This window comes from Euleptes europaea, chromosome 4 (assembly GCF_029931775.1).
Source record: "Euleptes europaea isolate rEulEur1 chromosome 4, rEulEur1.hap1, whole genome shotgun sequence".
Lineage (NCBI taxonomy): Eukaryota > Metazoa > Chordata > Lepidosauria > Squamata > Sphaerodactylidae > Euleptes > Euleptes europaea.
Window position 1 is genome coordinate 97,325,954 of NC_079315.1, and position 23,331 is coordinate 97,349,284.

The 23,331-nt window shown below is 45.0% G+C and overlaps 1 protein-coding gene across 2 annotated transcripts in view; it reads right to left on the reverse strand.

Moving 5' to 3' along the window:
• Positions 1 to 17,584: 17,584 nt before the first annotated feature.
• The window catches only part of GPBP1 (GC-rich promoter binding protein 1), a 40,592-nt gene continuing 34,845 nt past the window's right edge, over positions 17,585 to 23,331 (reverse strand). For both annotated transcript variants that reach the window (XM_056848191.1, XM_056848190.1), the window contains exons 11-12: positions 18,950 to 19,052; positions 17,585 to 17,782 (exon numbers count right to left, since the gene is read on the reverse strand). In XM_056848191.1, the coding sequence (XP_056704169.1) occupies positions 17,624 to 17,782; positions 18,950 to 19,052 (262 nt within the window). In that variant the 3' untranslated portion in view covers positions 17,585 to 17,623. The remainder of the gene's footprint in view (positions 17,783 to 18,949; positions 19,053 to 23,331) is intronic.

The window sequence follows — 23,331 nt, forward strand, 5'->3', positions numbered from 1 at the left end:
TTTTATCTTGGTCTTTCTTGAAGGAAGTTCAGGGGAGCATATGTTAGGGTTGCCAGACTCCAGGTTGTGGCTGGAGATCTCCCGCTATTACAACTGACCTTCAGGCCACAGAGATCAGTTCATCTGGAGAAAATGGCCACTTTGGCAGGTGGAGTCTGTGGTATTGAAGTCCCTCCCCTCTCCAAATCCTGTATCCCTGCTGGGATGGATGAAAAAGCTTAGGAGAGAAGGGGAGAAAACTCACCTGCACGTTTGGAGTGCAGGAGATCTCCAGCCACCACCTGGAGGTTGGCAACCCTAGGGGTGAGTCCATACATACCCCTACACACACATAACTCCTACCTGTATGTAGAAGAAAAGAAGGGCACAGCAAAGACAGTGGGAAAGAAGGGGACAAGGGGAATCCTTTTATAGGGGGTAGCACCACCAAGAAGTAAAAATGAACCTTTTTATATAGGTCAATCCTGCAGAATGTCAACAGGATGTCAAATTCCAGAAAGCCATACAAATTATAATAGCATAGCATGACAGCACATCAAAGTGATCTTTCTTTTAAACTGCAAAGAAAATCCAAGCTCGGGTGGGTGTGTGTGTGTGTGTGTGTGTGTGTGTGTGTGTGTGTGTGTGTGTGTGTAAAGTGCCGTCAAGTTGCAGCCGACTTATGGCGACCCCTTTTGGGGGTTTTCATGGCAAGAGACTAACAGAGGTGGTTTGCCAGTGCCTTCCTCTGCACAGCAACCCTGGACTTCCTTGGTGGTCTCCCATCCAAATACTAACCAGGGCTGACCCTGCTTAGCTTCCCATTTTATTCCCACAACTATGCTGAATAGTCAGTGGATTAGACTGAGGAAGAGTGACTGCCTCAGAGTCGCATGTTGTGATTCTTGGCGGGGTTGGATTTTGAAGCATGCGCAGAGCCCTTCAAAGTCCCCCCCTTCCCTGGACTCCCCGCTGCCCAGCCGTTAGTAACCCGCCGCCCCCCCTTCCCTGGACTCCCCACCGCCCACCTGGGAGGAAACCTCAGTATTCAGGTTAAATTGCCTTGTTGGCACTTTGCGTTAAATAAGTAGGTTTTGGGTTGCACGGGCATAGGGTTTTCAAGGCATGAGACATTCAGAGGGGGTTTACCATCACCTGCCTGTGCATAGGCTGAGAGAGTTCTGAGAGAACTGTGGCTGGCCCAAGATCACAAGGCAGGCATCATGTGGAGGAATCAGGAATCGAACCCGGTTCTACGGATTAGAGACTGCACTCTTAACCCCTACACTGTTCTGGCTCTCATGTCAGGGGAATGGCAGAAAAGGAAAGTGTAAGCCCCTTCTCTCTACACACCACAATCCCGAGCCAAATTGGGCCGTGCTCCTGGATAGGGATTAAGTTCCATGTACAGAACTCGGAGACCACGTCTGTAGGGTTGCCAACCTCCAGGTCCTCTAGGTAGTAGCTGGAGATCTCCTGCTATTACAACTGATCTCCAGCCGATAGAGATCAGTTCACCTGGAGAAAATGGCCGGTTTGGCAATTGGACTCTTATGGCATTGAAGTCCCTTCCCTCTGCAAACCCTACCTTCTTCAGGCTTTGCCCCAAAAAACCTCCCGCCGGTGGCAAAGAGAGACCTGGCAACCCTACACATCTGACCATCAGGAGTATCCATGGCAGATTTGTGAGGCACACAAGGACTCTCATGCCTGAGGAATACAAATGACAGCTAGTGTTTTTTTTTTAAAAAAAAAAATGATCTGTGACTGTCTTATTGAGACAAAACATTAGCATGAAAAGTCAACAGTTAAGTTGCTAGTTCTGCCTTTAAAAGCTTCCAGCGCTGGAGTCATTATTCAAAGATAATCATCAAATGAGAGACTTGATGCATCTTGAAGCAGATGGTCTGTGGTTAAAGCTTCCTGTGTCTAAAATTATTTATTCATAATTGCCAAGGAGCAACTTTTGAAAGCTCCTGGAAAACAAATATTAATTATGCCAAAAGACCATTGTGTTTTGTGGGACCCCCAATTATTACTAAACAAACGTAAGGTTTGGGAAGAACTAACTGCGGACAGATTCTGCAGAGCTTGTGTGACTTTAAAATTGGGCCAGCTTAGCCATCTGTGATTAATTCTTCTGGGATCACAGCCATTCTTTTATGTCCATTTTGTTATCTGGTCTTAACAAATTAATGAAGTGTTCAGCTGAATATGGAGAGTGTTGTGTTGTTGCTTATACAGATAAAGGTCTTTCCATCCTGGCCTGTTAATTTCGTTATTTTTCTAGTTCATTGTCATTTCCCAGTGGTGTACGTTTGCCTACTGCCTGGAGAGAGAGAAAAAGGTCCTGCCCTTTAACAGAGACTTAATGGGTTGTTATTTCCCTCTGTGCCATGAAAAGCTTCGGCTGCTCATTTCCACGCATTGAACTTCTGTTAAAGGCACAGGACGTTTTTCTCCAGTCAGCAACCCTTAGTGGTAAGAGAAATCTGATGAAGGTGAACAAGGGACACAGAAGTTTATCCCAAGTTTCATTCTGGCACTTATCTGGCCATGATTTGTGCTGTGGGAGACAAAACTGTGTAGTAGGGCCTTTGTAGCAGCTTGAATAGCCCCTACTAGCCTGAGCTTGCTAAAGCTTGGAAGCTAAGCAGGGTTGGCCCTACTTAATAGTTTGGTGGGAGACCACCAAGGAAGATAAGGGTTAGGCTGCAGAGAAAAGCAGGGGCAACCCACCTCTCTTTGTCTCTTGGCTTGAAAACCACAAGAGGAGTTCCCATAAGTTGTTTGTGACTTGATGGCACTTTTTTAGTGACTTTGTTGTTGGGCATATGGATAGGGTTGCCAACCTCTGGGTGGTGGCTGGAGATCTCCCGCAATTACAACTGATCTCCAGGCAACGGAAAGCAGTTCCCCTGGAGATAGGGTTGCCAGGTCCCTCTTCGTCACTGGTGGGAGGTTTTGGAGGCGGAGCTTGAGAAGGGTGGGGCTTGGGGAGGGGAGGGGAGGGACTTCAATGCCATAGAGTCCAGTTGCCAAAGTGGCCATTTTCTCCAGGTGAACTGATCTCTATTAGCTGGAGATCAGTTGTAACACCAGGAGATCTCCTGCTAGTACCTGGAGGTTAGGAAGTCAGTACAGGAGCGAACAGGGGAATAACAAAGTGCAAAATATTTAATATGCTAACAACTACTCTAATAACATAGTTATACAAAGCTAACAACCAACAGCAACAAGTGGACCTACAAATTCACATTTACAGTGCTGTAAAATCTCCAGTGGAGTATATAGGCAGTTGTCTAGTTGTTATGAATAAGTTCTTATGTAGAAGAAATAAAGTATCCAACGAGGAGACGGTCGTCCTGCATAAAAGATGTAGTCACAAAATACAGTTACAAAATACACATTCTATTACATACCTAGACATACTTACAATGTAAGTATTACATACCTAGACATACTTACATACCTAGACATACCTAGACATACTGGAAGTTAGCAACCCTACCTGGAGAAAAAGGCTGCTTTGGCAATTGGACTCTATGGCATTGAAGTCCCTCCCCCCTCCAAACCCCACCCTCCACAGACTCCACCCCCAAATCTCCAGGTATTTCCCAACCTGGAAGTGGCAACCCTACATATGGGCTTAATAAGGAGCTGGATTGTTTTTTAAGAATAAATACATAAAAACAGATAAAAAGAAATTGAAAGTTATGATGAATGGGATTTTTTCTGTCTCTTTCCCTTCCTTTCTCCCCCCCACCCAATCACTCTGCCTCACTTTCTTCCAGTTTTCTGCTGTTTTCCTTCTTTTCTTGCTTCTTCCTTTTTTCCAGTTCTCTGTATTTTCCTTCCTTCTTTTGTTTTGATTAGAAAAAATAGCAGTGTGTACTCACAGACTATTAGATAATAAAGGGGCTATTAGATAATGTCTTAATGGAGAGAAGTAGGGTTGCCAACAACCCTGGGGGGGGGGGAATCCTGCGTCTTTAATATCTCCTGTTGGATAAACAGGTGGCATTGGTAGCCAGGGGTGCCTTTCAGCAGCTTTGGCTGTTGAGCCAGCTGCAGCCCTTCCTGGACAGAAAATATCTTGTCATTGTGGCGCATGCCCTAGTAGCCTCTACACGCTCTACATGGGGCTGCCCTTGAAGACTGCGCAGAAGCTGCCGTCGTTACAGAATGCTGCAAACCAGAGTGTTGACTGCAGTGGGTAATAGGGACCATGTCGCTCCAGTGTTAAAATTATTTCCAATTTGCTTCCAGGCTCAGTTCAAAGAGCTGGTATTGATCTTTATGGCCTGGGACCAACATAACTTAAGGATAGGGATGCCAACCTCCAGGTAATAGCAGAAGATCTCCTGCTATTTCAACTGATCTCTAGCCAATAGAGATCAGTTCACCTGGAGAAAATGACCGCTTTGGCCATTGGACTCTATGGCATGGAAGTCCCTCCCCTCCCCAAACCCCGCCCTCCTCAGGCTCCACCCCAAAAACCTCCCACTGATAGCGAAGAGGGACCTGGCAACCCTACTTAAGGACTACCGCCTACCGTGTGAACCTACTAGGGTTGCCAACCTCCAGGCGGTGGCTGGAGATCTCCTGCTATTACAACTGATCTCCAGCCGATTGAAATCTGTTCACCAGGAGAAAATGGCCGCTTTGGCAGTTTGACTCTATGGCATTGAAGTCCCTCCCCAAACCCTGCCCTCCTCAGGTTCTGCCCCAAACATCTCCCAGCAGTGGTGAAGAGGGACCTGGCCACCCTAGAACTCACCCACTCACTCTGGCAATCTTTGGAGGCCCTGCTTTGGTTGCCCCTGCCATCTGAGGCAACCTGAGAAAGGGCCTTCTCCATTGTGGCACCAAAATTTTGGAACTCCCTCCCCAGGGAGATTTGTTTGCCTCTCTGTATTGGTGTCTTGTCTTTCACCAGCCGGTGAAGACTTTTTTGTTTCATCTGGCATACCCCCAATAATGGTCATTAGCCTTCTTTCCAGAGTTGTTCATGTTTTTAATAGAATTTTACATTTTAAATTGCATTTTAATTGTTTAAATATTTTAACTTTTTTATGTTTAAGAGCCCCATGGCGTGGAGTGGTAAGCTGCAGTACTGCAGTCCAAGCTCTGCACACGACCTGAGTTAGATCCCCACAGAAGTTGGTTTCAGGTAGCCGGCTCAAGGTTGACTCAGCCTTCCACCTTTCCGAGGCCGGTAAAATGAGTACCCAGCTTGCTGGGGGTAAAGGGAAGATGACTGGGGAAGGCACTGGCAAACCACCCCGTAAAACAAAGTCTGCCTAGTAAACGTCGGGATGTGACATCACCCCATGGGTCAGGAATGACCCAGTGCTTGCACCGGGGACCTTTTACCTTTACCTTTTTTTACCACCTTGTGAACCCTGATTGGGTGGAAAGGCGACATAAAATGTTCTAAATAAATAAATAATAGAGGCTTAATACAGGTATGCTGGTGTCATACCGGTGCGCGATGTCACTTCCGGCAAAAACCAGAAGTCACGTCATGGGGTTGGGGACAATGCGCTAGGATTTGCCCAAATAAACCATTTCCTCCAAATTTCATCCTGTCAATCTTTGAGGGACCAGTGGACAGCACTGGGGATTGCCAGGAGGTCTCTGTCTACAGCAGAAGACTGGGCACTCCTCGCGCAAAGGCAGCCAAACCCAGACCACTTTGGGTTTTTTAAAACCATGGGGGGGGGGAAGGCACAAAACTCCATTTAATGTATAGTTAGACCCTCTCTGTGGCATGGAAAAACCTACAGAATGGTTTAAGTATCTGAAGCACACAGAAAGACATAATCATCCAAATGCTATAGAATTAATTCCAGTCTATGACAGACCTGCCTCTTAGAGATTACTATTTCTAATGAGATTTTTCCTAATGGCACATTAGAGTTCATGCCCCAGCATGTAAAATTAATTGCTGAATTATTATTTTTTGAAAAGCCACAGTGTTGCTGATAGACACAGAAAGATCATTCTGCATTCATCGATGACCAAAACACTAAAACATGCACAATTATTCTTTTAAAAAACCACAAAAGTTGCAATTCATCTAATTCAAACTCACTGCTGTAAAATTAAGAACACATTTAATTACTTGCAGTGCCAAACAGATGGTCAGTGACAGCAGTTTCAGGGTGGGGAGGGACGATGGGAATGCATGGATTTATCCCCCAAAGAATCTCACTTTGCAGCAGTTCATGGATACAGATCCAGGAGAGGAAACATTAACAAAAAAAAACCTTATTTCTGAGGCACAGCCCATTCCTGGGGGGCGGGTAGATCTGAGGTGGCCAGGAGAAGCACTGCCACGCCTCCTCCTCAGAGGCTTCCCGGCTATCGTGGAGAAAGAAAAGGCTTTTAAAAAAATAACCAAAAAAGGGGGGGGGAATGCCTCATTGAAGCTGAAAAAGGTGGTGCAGCCCTGCCTCAGCTCTAGGAGGCAATCCCAGGATGAAAGGGGTCAGGAAGCTGACTGACATCAACTCTGTGAGTGGTCAAGAGCAGCGGCCTCTAATCTGGTGAACCGATTTCTTTCCCCACTCCTATATATGAAGCCTGCTGGGTGACCTTGGGCTAGTCACAGTTCTCTCAGAACTCTCTCAGCCTCCTCACCTACCTCACAAGGTGCTTGTTGCAGGGGGGGAGGGAAGGTGATTGTAAGCCACTTTGGGGCTTTAAGGTGGAAATGGAGCTGAAAGTGGTCCTCTGCTCTTATGTTTTTATCATGTGTAGCTGAGATGTTTTTCAACCCCAATTTTTTTCCTTTGGTTAAATATGTCACTAGCTTCTAGTTAGCTAATCCACAGGCTGAGTAAAGTACAGAGCCCAACCTAAATCAGGTCCTACCCAGTTCTGTCTTGCTGTTCCGCCATGGGACACAGGGGAACACATGTAGTTTTCATTGGGTACCTAACTGATCTTCATTGTGAAGCTCTAGAATGGAGAGAAGTGACTAGTGGAGTTCCTCAGGGATCTGTGCTGGGCCTTGTGTTGTTCAACATCTTTATAAATGATTTGGATGAAGGAATAGAGGGGATGCTTATTAAATTTGCAGATGATACTAAATTGTGAGGGGTAACAAATACGGTAGAAGACAGAGCCAAGATGCAGGATGATCTTGACAGGCTGGAGAAATGGGCTAGAACTAATAAAATGCACTTCAACAAAGACAAATGTTCTGCATTTAGGTAGGAAAAATCAAATGCATCATTATAGGATGGGGGAGACTTGTTTGAGCAGTAGTGTGTGTGAAAAGGATCTTGGGGTCTTAGTAGACCAAACACTGAACATGAGTCAGCAGTGTGATGCTGTAACTAAAAAGGCAAACGCAGTCTTGGGCTGCATCAACAGAAGTATAGTGTCCAGATCACGCAAAGTGATGGTATCGCTTTACTCTGCTCTGGTTAGACCTCAACTAGAGTACTGTGTTCAGTTTTGGGCACCACAATTTAAGAAAGATGTAGACAAGCTGGAACGTGTCCAGAGAAGGGCAACAAAGATGGTGAGGGGTCTGGAAACCAAGTTTTATGAGGAAAGGTTGAAGGAGCTGGGTATGTTTAGCCTGAAGAGGAGAAGACTGAGAGGGAATATGATAACCATGTTGAGGGGATATGATAACCCATGTGGGGTGTTGAAGTACTTGAAGGGCTGTCATATAGAGGAGGGTGCCGAGTTGTTTTCTGTTGCTCAAAAAGGTCGGACCAGAACCAACGGGTTGAAATTAAATCAAAAGAGTTTCCGTCTAGACATTAGGAAGAATTTTCTAACAGTTAGAGCGGTTCCTCAGTGGAACAGGCTTCCTCGGGAGGTGGTAAGCTCTCCTTCCCTGGAGGTTTTTAAGAAGAGGTTAGATGGCCATCTGTCAACAATGCTGATTCTGTGACCTTAGGCAGATGATGAGAGGGAGGGCATCTTGGCCATCTTCTGATCACTAGGGGTGTGGAGGGGGGAGGTAGTTGTGAATTTCCTGCATTGTGCAGGGGGTTGGACTTGATGGCCCTGGTGGTCCCTTCCAACTCTATGATTCTATGATACTATGAATGCTTCACTCTACTCACTGAACCACACTGTCTTTCTCAACTGTAGTACTTATGTACAAACTGGCCAGTGAGTGGATTCTCTACTGCGCTCTGTGGCCATAAATGAAGAATCGGTTCACTCCAGAATTCCCAGTAAGTACTATAGTATAGAAATGCAGCGTGTTGTAGTGGTTAGAGTGATGTGTAAGGTCTTGATTCAGAGACCAACCTCAGCCTTAAAGTTCGCTTTGATTCCCTTGCCCCTGTCTCTTGCTCTTAGCCTAAACCACCTCACAGAGGTAAGAAAAAAATGCGGGGGAGGCTGAAAACTACGTGTGTTCCCCTGTGTCCCATGGCGGAACAGCAAGACAGAACTGGGTAGGACCTCATTTGGGTCGGGCTCTGTACTTTACTTAGCCTGTGGATTAGCTAACTCTTGTTAATACTACTGAACATCTTATTATTATCTGATAACAATTATAATTTATGGATACAGAATATAAGGGACAATGTGCATGAACTCACAGAGGATTTGACATAGTTTGGCATTAGCTGCATTTCTATACTGGCAGGGGTGGAAGTGGAATCACATTTCAAATTAGATAATAGTGGCCTCAGTACAACATACACATGAACACATGAAGCTGCCTTATACTGAACCAGACCCTCAAGTCCATCAAAGTCAGTATTGCCTACTCAGACCGGCAGCGCCTCTCCAGGGTCTCAGGCGGAGGTCTTTCACACCACCTACCTGCCTGGTCCCTTTAACTGGAGATGCCAGGGATTGAATCTGGGACCTTCTGCATGCCCAACAGATGCTCTGCTGCAGAGCTATGGCCCTTGCCCTACTGAATCAGACCCTTGATCCATCAAAATCAGTATTGTCTACTCAGACCGGCAGCAGCTCTCCTAGGTCTCAGGCAGAGGTCTTTCACATCACCTACTTGCCTGGTCCCTTTAACTGGAGATGCCGGAGATCGATCCTGGGACCTTCTGCATGCCCAGCAGATATTCTACAAAATGAGCCACATAGTGGCTTAACATAATGTTAAGAGTTCACTTGAGCATGCAGAAATCAACCTGAAGGATTAACTGAGCCAAGTTATGAGTCTCACAAAAGGGGCTGTGCAGCACAGTAGGAAGTCTGAACTCACTAAAGGCCAGGGATGATGGTTTGCTTCTTTATTATGTAAGATGTGTCTCCCCCTTATTTTGCATTAAAAAGGCCTTTATCTGCGTCAAAGACTTTATTTCCAGGAAAGTTTATGATTGCCCAGGAAGATTGCATCAACAGCGGACTATCTTATCTAAACATGAACAAGCAAGACCCAAGAGCTTTGGTAGAAATAGCTGTTATTTTTGTCCAATTGCAGCCTCCGCTATGGGATCATCAAGGAATCACATTGGTCTGCCATATAAACAGGATACGGCCCTTTCATACACAGCGCCGTTTACTCAAATGAACACACAAATAAACTGTGCAGAAGTCTGAAGTTAAATCAGGCTGCAGCAAAAACTCTCATTTCACCGGACTTGCATCTGCTTACACTTGCATTCAGTTTGCCCCACTGATACCCGCAGCTCCAGTCATACACACAAAAGCTGCTTGCCATGCTAGTGCCAGCAACGAGGCACACCATTTTCCATCCCAATAGCTGTGTTGCAGGTCCTTGAAAGGCAACTCTGTGGAGGCTGATTCATATACAATCACAAATGTGCATGCCGTTCCACCATACCACCTGGTTATATTGGGATAAGGCTGTGGCTCAATGGTAAAGCCTCTGCTTTGCATGTAGGGCTGCCAACATCCAGGTGGTGGCTGAAGATGAAGATGAAGAAGAAGAAGAAGAGTTGGTTTTTATTTGCCGACTTTCTCTACCACTTAAGGGAGAATCAAACTGGCTTACAATCCCCTCCCCTCCCCACAACAGACAGAGTGGGGAAACCAACCCGGTTCATCAGATTAGCATCTGCCGCTCATGTGGAGGAGTGGGGAATCAAACTTGGTTCTCCAGATCAGACTCCACCGCTCCAAACCACTGCTCTAAACCACTACACCACGCTGGCTCATTACAACTGATCTCCAGCCGATGGAGATCAGTTCACCTGGAGAAAATGGCCGCTTTGGTAATTGGACTCTATGGCAATGAAGTCCCTCCCCTCCCCAAACCCTGCTCTCCTCAGGCTCCACCTAAAAAATCTCCAGGAATTTCCCAATCTAGAGCTGGCAACCCTGTTTGCATGTAGAAAGTCCTGGGTTCAATCTGCAGCATCTTCAGCTGAAAAGGTGTTTGGTGTTTTGAATGGTTAGAGCCAGGGTGGTGTAGTGGTTAAGAGCAGTGTGACTAGCCCAAGGTCACCCAGCTGGCTTCATGTGGAAGAGTGGGGAAACCAATCCAGTTCCACAGCTCATGTGGAGGAGTGGGGAATCAAACCTGGTTCTCCAGATTAGAGTCCACCGCTCTTAACGTCTACACCACGCTGGCTCTCTAATAACTAATATGTGTAAAGAACTGACATAGATGCACAGCCAATTGATTTGTGAGCTTTAAATGTTGTACACATTAACTGTCTGGACCAGCACGCAGACATGTGGGTCACCACATGGAGCCTATTGTGCAGTAAACACATAAGTGGTAGTATGGTGAGACCCAGGTTCAAATCCCTGCTCTACCATGAAAGCTTGCTGGGAGAACTTGGGCCAGTCACTCTCTCAGACTAACTGCCTTCACAGGGCTGTTGTGTGGATGAAATGGAGGAGAGGAAAACAATGTAAGTTGCTCTGTCCTCATTGGGCAGAAAGGTGAGGTATAAAGAAAGTAAATAAACATAAAGCTGCATTATGCTGAGTCAGAACTTTATCGTGCAGTCTTAATGTAGAATTATTTACTTCTAAGCTCACTGAAATAAATTATGCCAACTGAAATCAAGCCGATGACAATACATGGGTTTCGGCTGGAGTAACTCTGTGTAAGATTGCAAGTGCGGCAAGGTCTTTATTGTCTGCTCTGACGGGCTTTGGCTCTCTGGGGCTTCAGGCAGAGGTTTTTCACATCACCTGCTACCTGCTCCTTTTAACTGGAGATTGAATCCATGCCCTTCTGCATACAAAGCAGGTGCTCTATTACTGAGCCACAACTCCGCCACTGTAGCAGCTCATGCTAAACTATTGCAGCTCATGCTGAGCATATATTGTCTTCAGCGCTTACTATACAGGTATGCTCATTTTCCCTGCAGCGTTGTTGTATACTTTTAGATTTCAGGTTCTTTATGCAAACCTGGGGTTTTTCTAAGGTTTGTAGAAAGATGTGTCTTGTCTGTCCTTGGCCACAATCTCCGGATTTAAATAGCTGGGACTATGCTGAGAATGAGATACACTGATCAAGTTCTGAATAGAGACAAAAATAGTTTTTTTAAAAAAATGATTATTATTTTTTGTCCATAAAGAAGTTACTCTGCTGACATCTACTGGTTGTATAGTGTCAGCAGAAGAAAATATCCATAAATGTCAATCTGAATTAGCACATTTTCATTTCTTGGTGGGGCAGGGAAGGAATGAATAGAACAATACGGTGTTCTAAATAAAACATTCTAAGGAATCACAACATGTCTCACACATGAAGATTTCATCCAGCAGTTAGCATGGCATTTTCTTTACCGTTCTTAAGGCTGTAATCTATCTGTGTTTGAATCATGGGAATGCCTTCTCTGGGTTTTGGATTCCCATTAACTGTTCTTCCAACCAGTTCACATCAGGCAGTAGGATCGTTTGGACTCAAGAATCATTTGGACTCAAGAGCAAATTTAATAGTGACAAATTTAGCATGGCACCCAAAATCAGTATCAAGGCAATAAAAGAGGAAGATGTCTTTAGCACCACCTAGTGGAGATTAGTGAAATTTAACTCCAATTAACTCTTAGAACTAGGCCGGGGTCGGCAAACTCATTAGTCAAAAGAGCCAAATATCAACAGTACAACGATTGAGATTTCTTTTGAGAGCCAAATTTCTTAAACTATATAGGTAGGCACACTGTTTATTAACTTAATAAACTTTAATTAAAGTTTTAAGTCTTAATTAAACTATAGGTACACTGAATAAAACTTGATATCATACTTAATAATGATCTTATTTATTGATAAAAATTAAATTGTAAGTCCCTGCCATTTCCCCCTCCCCGTCCAGAGTCCTCGTCTGGAGGCCTGGTCTACAGACATAAAAGCCTATTGGTAGACCATGCCTCCGGCTGAGTCCCATTGGGAGGCCAGGTCTACCCATTGGCTTTCTTGGCAGTAGACCTGGCCTCCGGAGGCCCATAGAAGCCAATTGGTGGACCTGGCCTCTGAAGGGGGACTTTTCCCCTCTTCAGAGTCCAGGTCTACCGCTAAGAAAGCCAATGGATAGACATGGCCTCTGAGGAGGGAAAAAAGTAAGTAAGGTATTCATAAAATTAAATCATGACAATGACTGACAAACACTTAATGTGAACAATGTGAGCAAACTTCTAGATTACCAGACGCAGTAAACACATGAGAACATAAGAAAGGCTGTGCTGGATCGGACCAAGGCCCTTCAAGTCCAGCAGTCTGTTCCCACAGTGGCCAACCAGGTGCCTCCAGGAAGCCCACCAGCAAGACCAGTGCAGCATCATTGTCCTGCCCGCGTTCCATAGCACCTGATATAATCGGCCTGCTCTTCTGATCCTGGAGAGAATAGGCATGCATCATGACTAGTATCCATTTTGATTAGTTACCATGGATAACCCTCTCCTCCATGAACAGGTCCACTCCCCTCTTAAAGCCCTCCAAGTTGGCAGCCATCACCACCACCTGGGGCAGGGAGTCCCACCATTTAACCACACGTTGTGTGAAGAAATACTTCCTCCAACTTCAGCAGACGACCCCGAGTTGTAGCATTACGTGTGTCCCGGGTCGATGGGCCCGCCACGGGGCTTTCCTGCCACCCTCCACTTACTAGACAAGCCCCTGCGCTGGCTCCAAAGTGTGCCTCTTCCCGGCTTACAGGGACCTGCAGGCCAAGAAGATGACGGGGAACCGAGTCGGTGCCGCAGAAGATGGGGCGCCGCGGCCCAGCACCACTCCCAGGGACATGCCGCCAAAGGAAGCCCGCCCTGCCCAACAGCTGATAGGCAGGCGGGCCCGGAACCGCCCAGTTGCCCGCCCAGCAATCGAGCGGCTGGAGGGGAGGCTTTAGCCTCCCAACCACTGAGGGCAAGGGAAAGGGGGACCCAGCCATTCTCCACGGCAGGGGGGGAGACAGCGCACCCGCTTGCCTGCTCTCTCGCTCTCACTCGCTCTCTCTCAGGCGCGCCGGCTCTGCAGCCCGGCTGCCGGCGCGAGCGGGCGCGAGAACAGGGGCTCCGAACCAAGTGCAGAGAGCCGCACTCAAGGGGCCGTATGCGGCTCTCGAGCCGGTTTGCTGACCCCTGAACTAGGGTAACAGAATTAAACTACAAAAAGATGCCTGTATCAGCTAAGGATGTTGATTCAGATAAAGTTGGATTGGTCTCTGTAAACCTTACCTTAAACCCCACTGAGAGTGGGGAGCGAACACCTGAAGCTAATAGCCCATCTTGAATTGGATCTTTTTTTTAATTTACTTTTTTTTTAATTTACTCTTAACTAGGAATCACATGCAGCAAATAAGCATCAGTTGGGCAAGCTCAGTAACACAGTATCAAACTTAATATATGCAAGGAGAATGAGGTGGCAGAGAATGTTGATTCTGATGAAGAGGTGGTGGTAGAATGGCCAGGATCACCGGAGGTAGAGAGAGGAAGCCGGGGAAAGCCTGCTTGTTGGCTAACAGCTGCTGAATCAACAGTTGCCCGAACACGTGCCTTCTCCGTCATGGACGCCACCTTGTGGGATGGCCTGCCTGAGGTGGTCAGGAAGGCTCCCACTCTCTTTCTGCAAACCATGCAACATTTAATTATTCAAGAGGGTTTTTCTACACAGGCAATAGGGTAGCACTGTACAAAAGGCTTCACAGTTACTTGGCTAAATTATTGAGGACTGCATTCTGTACCGCTGTGCGTAGTTTGCTGTGGGTTGGATCCTATTGTGTAATTTTGCATCAGTTAATGTGTCATGTTAATACATTTGCTTCACTTCAGTTCTGTTTTTTAGACTTCTGGTTGGTTCTACAACCCAACATTGTCTATTGAACGTCCCATCTTCTTGATTGTATTGACTCGCTCTGTAATCCGCCTTCAGTCCCAGTGGGAAAGGCAGACAATAAACAAATAAATAAGATCTGGCTGTTTGCCTCACTCTCAAGTACTTAAGGCAGGGCTATCAAACATAAGGCCCATTGGCCAAATCTGGGCCCTTGAGCGCTCTTATCCGGCCAGCGAGCCAGCCCCACCCCTGTTCCCAATCTGGCCTGGCAAGGCATGCCCCGGCCCAACCAAGTGACATTTATGTCACATACAGCCCTCAAAACAACCAAGTTTGACACCCCTGACTTAAGGTCTGGGAATGCCCAGCACAAGCCCCTTACACTGTTTAGATATTTATACCCCCCCTTTTCTCCGCAGCAGGGAACCAAAGTGGTTTACAACATAATTCTCCCCTCCATTTTAGCCTCACAAGAACCCTATAAGGTACATTAGGCTGACAGAGTGACTTGCCAAGGTCACCCCAGCAAGCAGCCATGACAAAGTGGGAATTTGAACTGTAGTGGAAAGGGAAATTAGGTGAATTTAAATGGAGAAAAAAACTGGCTTGATAGGGGTATGCATAGGCTTTTTCAGATATCTGAAAAAAATTGCTCCATTATACTCTATGGGGGAATCTTTGCGGGGTACCCCTAGTCAGGACTGGCCCTGATGAGTCCTTTCTCAAAGGCCAAAACATCCCTGGAAAGAACTGTGTTCCCTCCCGCCTTTTTAACTCACAGAAACGCAGCCTGGAAAGCTGTGGTTGCCGAGCAATGACCACTGAAGGAATCCACTGTTAAAGCTACAGGCACTCCTTTCATTGGGTCTTGTAGTTTATCCGGGCTGTGTGACCGTGGTCTTGGTATTTTCTTTCATGACGTTTCTCCAGCAGCTGTGGCAGGCATCTTCAGAGGAGTAACACTGAAGGACAGTGTCTCTCCTTTCATTATTTTGTTGTTTTTTAAACCCAAATGTATTTCTAAATCACATTTTACTACAAACTTGGGATCCTTTCCAGGTTTGTAGGAAGATCTGTCTTGCACCTTCACAGCTCCAATCACCAGATTTAAGTATCTTCAGATTTGGCTGACTTTACTATTAGTATCAGTATGGGAGCCCCGTGATGCAGAGTGGTAAGCTGCAGTACTGCAGTCCAAGTTCTGCTCACAACCTGAGTTCGATCCAGACAGAAGATGGTTTCAGGTAGGCGGCCTTCCATCCTTCCGAGGTCGGTCAAATGAGTACCCAGCTTGCTGGGGGTAAAGGGAAGATGACTGGGGAAGGCACTGGCAAACCACCCCGTAAACAAAATCTGCCTAGGAAACTTCGGGATGTGACGTCACCCCTGCTTGCACAGGGGACCTTTACCTTTTTTGCTATTAGTATATAGTATAAGTATATAGACAAGTGGGAGGCCTGCAAGTTTTTGGGGGGGAATCCCATCTTCCCCCCATCACAACTCCAGGCCCCACCACCCACTTTAAGCCCGGAAGTGATGGTGCCTGGGAGCCACTCTGAACACAGAGCAGCTCCTGGCATCCTCCGCTGCAGCAGCTGAGACTGGAGTGGATCCTAGAGTGTCCCGCCACCACAGCTGGGCCTGGAACCTCTCCCGGCATCCGCCACCACTGAGGCCCAGCCCAGAGCCTCTCCAGGCATCTGCCGTCATGCATCCCTGCGGCGGCCACCACCAATTCAACAGGTAAGTGCACATGTGCAATGTTGTTGTTTTTTTAATTGGGGGGGAATTTAAACCTCCAATTCTTTTAACTTTTCAGATTTTTGTGCAAATCTGGGAAGTACCCCAAGTTAACAGAAAAATTGTTTAGCAGCAGTATGGTCCCAATCCACAAATTTAGGTATCCACAGATTGGGAGGGGGGTCACACATCACGATTAGATATTCACCACAGTTAATTCAACTATTGCATATTTTCTTGAGACCACTTAAGACTTTCCTTTTGCTCTCTATAGATCTGAAAAATAAACTCTTAATAGCCATGCCTAAATACTGGAGATTTTTGTGAAAGCAATTTTTACATTCTTGGGTGTCTACATCCTTCTGCTGCAATAGCATCCTTCAGTGAGCTATGAAACTGTGTAAATCCAAACATTACCTTACTTTCAGTTTAAAGACAACACTGGACAGCAAAACAGTAACTAAGTATTACATAGAAAAGAACAAGAGTCCAGTAGCACCTTTACTGGACTCTTGCTCTTTTCTACTGCTACAGATTAAAATCAGCTACCCATCGTGATCGAAGTATTACGTAGAATATTAAGGAAATGTTTATGAAGAGCATTATTACCCAGATCTTGGTGACTACTGCCTCTGTAATAGCAGTGGGGAAACTAGATCCCAACAGTGAACCAGGTATACCTGTATAGATGAATGTGTGGCCATACCACTATTCAATGGAATGTACCTTAAATAACATTCTGGACTGAGAGTCACAAAATGCACTTGCTGTATAGTGACAGAAATCAACATTAGTTCTCTCAGAAGCATGACAGGCAGCAATATTACGACAATTAAAAAACCGTACGTATCTTCAGTGTTATGTACCAAGATGACATTATGAAAAGACAGTTTATTGCGCATGAGTTTAACAGGACCAGTCAGTGAAATAAGCTTTCTGCATCTGAATAATTTATCAAAATAAGGTTTATTTCCCCTCCCCCGCAAGAATCAGCGCCCATTGTGAGGATCCAGATTCCTGGGTCTCACAGCATCCAAATAAAGCTTTTGATTTACGCCAGTTCTGTGAAGTTTGGAATTGAAGCGAGTCTTTTTTCCATAATTACTGTAATACAAACTGCTAGAGAGCAATTATTGGTATTTATCAAGAAGAAGTGGAACAATTACAACAGTTCAGGAAATGGAAGTTTTAGTGCACTTTTTGTCATTTTTTTTTTTTTTAGCCAACATGCTACACTCTCTATCGTCTGTGCACAAAGTGAATACTGGGGATTTCCACCATAAGGAAATCCGTCTCAGCAAGCAACACACTGTGTCAAGCTGCCCTTTTTCCCCTTAGACCTGCAGTTTTTTTAAGACAAAAACTTTGCCAAACAATACATAATCTTTTTTATTATTAAATGAGAAAATCTCATTCTCATACATTTGTCACATGGCTAGTCAGAGAAATGCTGCAGTGATGAAAAAAAAGTCAATGTTGGGGCAGAGTCCTCATTTCTACAACATCCATTTACAAAGAAATTATAGTCATGTTTTCAACACAGCTCATCAACACAACGTTCTTAGGTTCCTTCGCGAGGAGTCCCAAAGATCCTTCGTCTAACAGGGGGCGCACAGCACTACTTCAATTATAGTTCTTCCCCTCTTTCGAGCAATTCACTCGCAAAACTGCACGGGGACAAGAAAGAGCACCTCCCACTTTCCAGCGGTCTTCTTCACACATCATCATCGTCTGACGTGTCGCTGCTGCTCGTTTCCGTGTCTTCGTTCTCAATCGTTGGTTTGAAAGTGCTGTTTTTCCAGGGGCTGAATTTGAAGTCACAGATGAGGCCGTTTTTCAGAATACCATTTTTTCTAAGGCCATTTTTTTGCAACTGAAATGAAAAAAGAAAAGTTAGCAATTTTAAGAAGACGAACTCAAAAGGTTTCACGTTTTCTGCAAAACATCAAATTGCATATTTTGTATTGGGCAATGTTGCTTGCCTATTGCTTCAAAAACTTACCAAAAGCCAAAAAAAAAAGTATCTTGTTCTTCCTAATCATATGCCAAGTCCTCTACAATCTTTTCCTTAGATTACAATCTATTCCATGGAAGAGGCTTCCTTGGGAGGTGGTAAGCTCTCCTTCCCTGGAGGTTTTTAAACAGAGGCTAGATGGCCATCTGTCAGCAATGCTGATTCTATGACCTTAGGCAGATCATGAGAGGGAGGGCATCTTGGCCATCTTCTGGGCATGGAATAGGGGTCACTGGGGGTGTGGGGAGGAGGTAGTGTATTTTCTGCATTGTGCAGGGGGTTGAACTAGATAAGCCTGATGGTCACTTCCAACTCTATTATTCTATTCAAGTATTTCAACTCTGGAAAGTTCTAGCATTATTCAAAAATGTACAGGTGCAAATCTCTTTCCTCCTAGACCAACACAAGAAGTTGGAAGTATCACATTTACATGCAACAGAAAGAAACCTCTTAGCCTTGTAATTTAATACTTGCCAACAATGCAGAAGTCTCCTAAAGAAACTCCCACTGTCGTGCTGCTGTTACTTAGCTGAGCTAGCAGCAGGGAGAGCATGACACTTCCTTGTGTTTATATAGTACAACACTACAGAAATACTACGGAACAGGATGATGTTATGGGGGGCAGTGGGTGCCATCCTATTCCCCACTGCTATCCTGGGTTGGGACAGACATTTGCAGTGGCAGGGACAGAAGGGAGATCATTGTACTAAGGAAGTTCAGAAAGGGGCAGGAAGAGCACAGGCAAGCAGGGCAGGAGACAGATGACCATGCTGCGTAGCAATAATTTGCAAAGATGAACTCTCTAGAGCTAATTTCCTACTCCAAGAGAGTGTGCGGACAGTATCTACAGCTCCATCCTGTTAAGAAAATGTTCAGTTGTCATTGCCTTTTGAGGCACCAGACCCTCAGGATACTAGTACTGCTTCTCTTAGAACTGAATGCTGGGAGGATATCCATCCCACTTTGCCAATAATATATTTCAAGAGATGGACAAACAACACACGCAGGTAGATTTTTGTCTCGAACCTGTTCACTGATAACCTGAAATTCCCTCATTTCATCCTCTGTTAATGGAGCGCAGGTCTCATCGTTTTCACTGTCTTCCTGCCAGCCCATCTCCTTTAACAATCTAAAGAGAGACAGAAGACATTGCACAGTTCACTTTAGAGACTTTTACCAATGCTTATATACACTAAAAGCAACTAGCAGCTCGAGGTCCAAACTGATTGCTGTGAAGGAGACCAGCTGGGCAATTACTTGACAGTTCTTCCCATTCATTTCCATCTACTCTTAAGATAGTATAGACCAGAGGTTCACAAACTGTGCTCCGTGCAGCACTTGGTGCTCCAGAAAAAATCTCCCAGTGCTCCATGAAGAGATTGGAAAGAAAAATACTACTGTCGTTCAGTTTCGTATATAGGTGCTAGGTGAAAATTAGTGCTCCATGATGCATTTCTCTCCTGAAAAGTGCTCCAAGACTCAAAAAGACTGGGAAACTCTGGCACAGACAAATGATTTTAGATAAGAAAATGAGCAAAAGGAGACTTGGCGTCTGTTCATTGTGTTTCTCCTGTCTCTTCTTCAAAGCTTAGAAGATGGAGACGAGAGCACGTAACTCAGAGAAAGCAGGAGCTCCCAAGTCCACACTGGCTGAACTACTAGGATTCCATGAACCAAAGTCCCAGTGATTTTTAAAAATTCTTTAGAATTCAATATGAGAAGCCAGCATGGTATAGTGATTAAGAGCGGTGGACTCTAATCTAGAGAACCGGGTTTGAGTCCCCGCTCCTCCACATGAAGCCTGCTGGGTGACCTTGGGCCAGTCACGGTTCTCTCAGAACTCTCAGCCTACGCAGAGGCAGGCAATGGCAAACCACCTCCAAAGGTCTCTTGCCTTGAAAACCCTACAGGGTCACCATAAGTCAGCTGTGACTTGATGGCACTTTCCACCACCACCAGGATTCAATACACGCATTTTTAGAATTATTAGCTATCATATATAACCATTCATGTGCTATTTTCAGTCTGAACAGAGAAGGGAGCTTTTTGTTCTTTTGTGCTGCGTACTTTGTATAGAAGTATAGATCTTTTCTGAACATCAATATTCTTGACATTTCTACTTTCAAACTATACAGAAAGGTAGCTTTGTTTGCACATGACAGCTGCTCTAAGGTAAAAGGGAATGGTGAATGACAGCCAGTAATTGCAAGAAATTCTAACAGGTAAGAGTGCTGGAAGCAACCAGAAAAGTTAATCCAAACTACTAAAGCAACAGAGATAATTAAAAACTGCAACTGAGTTTTTAAAATTAGCTTCAATAAGATGAAATGCAGTAATGGTTTGGAATTTTGTTAACAAAGCTAAAAACATTAAAAGACTGACAAGGAATACTTTGTTTGCTGGCTACTGCAGCCTCAGCCTGAACCTCCCCCCTCTCCGTTACGCGCGCGCACACACACACACACACACATAGGCATTTCAAAAAAATTTGTGTGTTATAGAGAGCCAATGTGGTGTAGTGGTTAAGAGCGGTGGTATGGAGCAGTGGACTCTGACCTGGAGAACCGGGTTTGATTCCCCACTCCTCCACGTGAGCGGCAAAGGCTAATCTGGTGAACTGGATTTGTTTCCCCACTCCTACACATGAAGCCAGCTGGGTGACCTTGGGCTAGTCACCACTCTCTTAGAGCTCTCTCAGCCCCACCTACCTCACAGGGGGTCTGTTGTGGGGAGAGGAAGGGGATTGTAAGCCGGTTTGATTCTTCCTTAAGCGGTAGAGAATGTCAGCATATAAAAACCAACTCTTCTTCTTCTTATAGAGCAGAGGGTATTACGCACATGCAACATTTTGTTAAGATCAGCATTTCAAAATTATCTTTCTTTGTCTCTACTATCGTTGTTCATTTCTCTTTTCTACCTATTGCAAACTCTTTAATAGGATTTCATTCAAAAATTGCTGTCAGGTCAGTCCAAGCTTTTGAGACAGGGATCTTGACAAAAGGAGATTACGGGTAAACTCCAAAGGGAGGGAGCTATGAGCTTTGGGAGGTTAGAAGGCATCGAATGAAGCAGCAGGCCTAGAAGCCTGAAAGCAATGAATCTGCAACATAAAAGTTGTATACACCTATGCAAGCAATGTGGTGTATTTGTGTATATGCCCAAATAAAAGTTCTATTTTAAACACAAGAAGTACAAGGCATTTGCATTTATTGTCACCATAACTGCAAACTCTAAAACTCTTTATTTCAAACGTTAGGTGGGCTTCTTGGCACCCAAGATCAAGCAGAGGTTAATTAAGAGAACCCTGAAGTACTTTTGAAAGGTCAACATTGTCAGGACATACCAAGACTTCCACATAGTTGTGGATTTAAATATACACTTCCTATTTTTTTCAGTGTGCGACTTTTCAGAACCTGAAATTACCAATTAAGAGTCCTAAAATTGAATGCCATTGTTGTGCATAAGTGTTAACAGGTATCACACTGTAAAAATGTTTAAGTAGTTCCTACTCCCACTGTAAGGCAATTTACACTAAAAGGGGGCGTGGGACTCTTACCCGGTGATTTTCTGTTCTTGTGGACAGAGCTCATTCTGTATCAGGATAGGTCCTGCATCCTGAGACCATAAAGCAGGGGAAATCAAATTTGCCTGGGAAGTGGGGCCTAACCCCCAGACACTGAAAAGGCCCTGAACAGGGCACTACAAAAATAAACCACTACACTAAGAGGCAGACGCATAACTACTCACACTGAAAATCAAGGGACAAACATGTCCAAAGCATCTGAAAATTCAAGCAACTCTGCAGGGCAGGTTGAATGAACTCCTACCCACAAGGACAACACAAGTACACCAAGTAAGAATTCCCTTTGAATCCCTTGTATGCACAAAATATTCTACTTCAGGATGTTTAAAATCAATATATACTAGGGGGAGATGAATCCTAACCTAAACCAAAATTTCTTGCAGCTTAAGGATGCTTGGAAGCACTTTTCTCCCCAAAGCAGCCTCTGCAGAAAATCTATTTTATAATGCTCTGTAACTGTGTGAAACATGCAGCAGCCCAACAGATCTGCTCAAATGGAAAACTGGCCCAAAAGGTTTCTGAAATGATTGCTCTTCTGAAAAAAAAAAAAAAATAGCCAGGAAACCCTCTAGCATAGCAAGGTAAGAAGTGGCTACTCCCCTTTCTACTCTAGGACTATGTATAGGAAAAAGCTGTAGCCTATCTTCGCCATCAAGGCAAGGTGGGAGATGCTGCCCCCCCAAAGATTAGCTGTGAAAGGAGAAAAATCTGGTCTCATGAGTTAGATGCAGTCTGTCTAAAATTTAAAAAACCCTGCATGCATCCAGGGAGTGAAACTCCTTTACAAAAATAGGGTGAAGATAGAACAATAGAAGAACAGGGTTCCTGGGCCTTGTGAAAACTCAAGTCAGTCTTCGGAGTGAAAGCAGGATCTGGTCACAAAATCAGCTTTGTCACATTGGAAGATAGAAAGCTCCTGACTAACACGACTTCCACCTCCAACACTCTCCTGGCCAATGTTGTTATTACCAAGAATCATAGAATCACAGAGTTGGAAGGGACCAACAGGGTGATCTAGTCCAACCCCCTGCACAACGCAGGCACTTCACACCCCAGTGACCCCTACTCCAATCCCAGAAGATGGTTAAAAAAAAAAAAAACCCACCAGGATCCCTGGCTAATCTTGCCTAGAGGAAAAATTGCTTCCTTGCCCCAAAGTGGCAATCGGAACTACCCTGGGCAGGCAAGAGGGCCACAAGAGCCAAACACTGATGCAAACCTTCCTGGCCTCCCTCTCATGATCTGCCTAAGGTCATAGAATCAGCATTGTTGATAGATGGCCATCTATCTGCTTAAAAATCTCCCGGGAAGGAAAGCCCACCACCTCCCGAGGAAGCCTGTTCCACTGAGGAACCACTCTGTTAGAAAGTTCTTCCTAATGTTTAGCTGGAAACTCTTCTGATTTAATTTCAACCCATTGGTTCTGGTCCGACCTTCTGAGGCAACAGAAAACAACTCAGCACCATCCTCTAAATCAGTGGTTCTCAACCTGGGGCCATATGGCCCCCTGGGGGACCCCAGGATATTCCAAGGGGGCCACAGGTGAAAATTGGATAAATGGGGGCACAGAGGGAAGTGAGAAGTGAAGAAAACAGAAACACTTGAAAACCTAACACATGACTTTCTTCATTGCACTTCTATGCATCGTTTGCAACTGTGGATTTTTGTATCGCTGTAATCTTGTGCAACGGTGGTACAGGCTTTGTTCTCCCTTGTATGTGAACATTGTTATTAGCGTGTTGTATTCCCCTTTTGTGGGGTATTTTTTGTAAATTTCATTTTCCCAATAAGAACTGCTTAAGTGCATTTTGTGTGGCTGTTTATG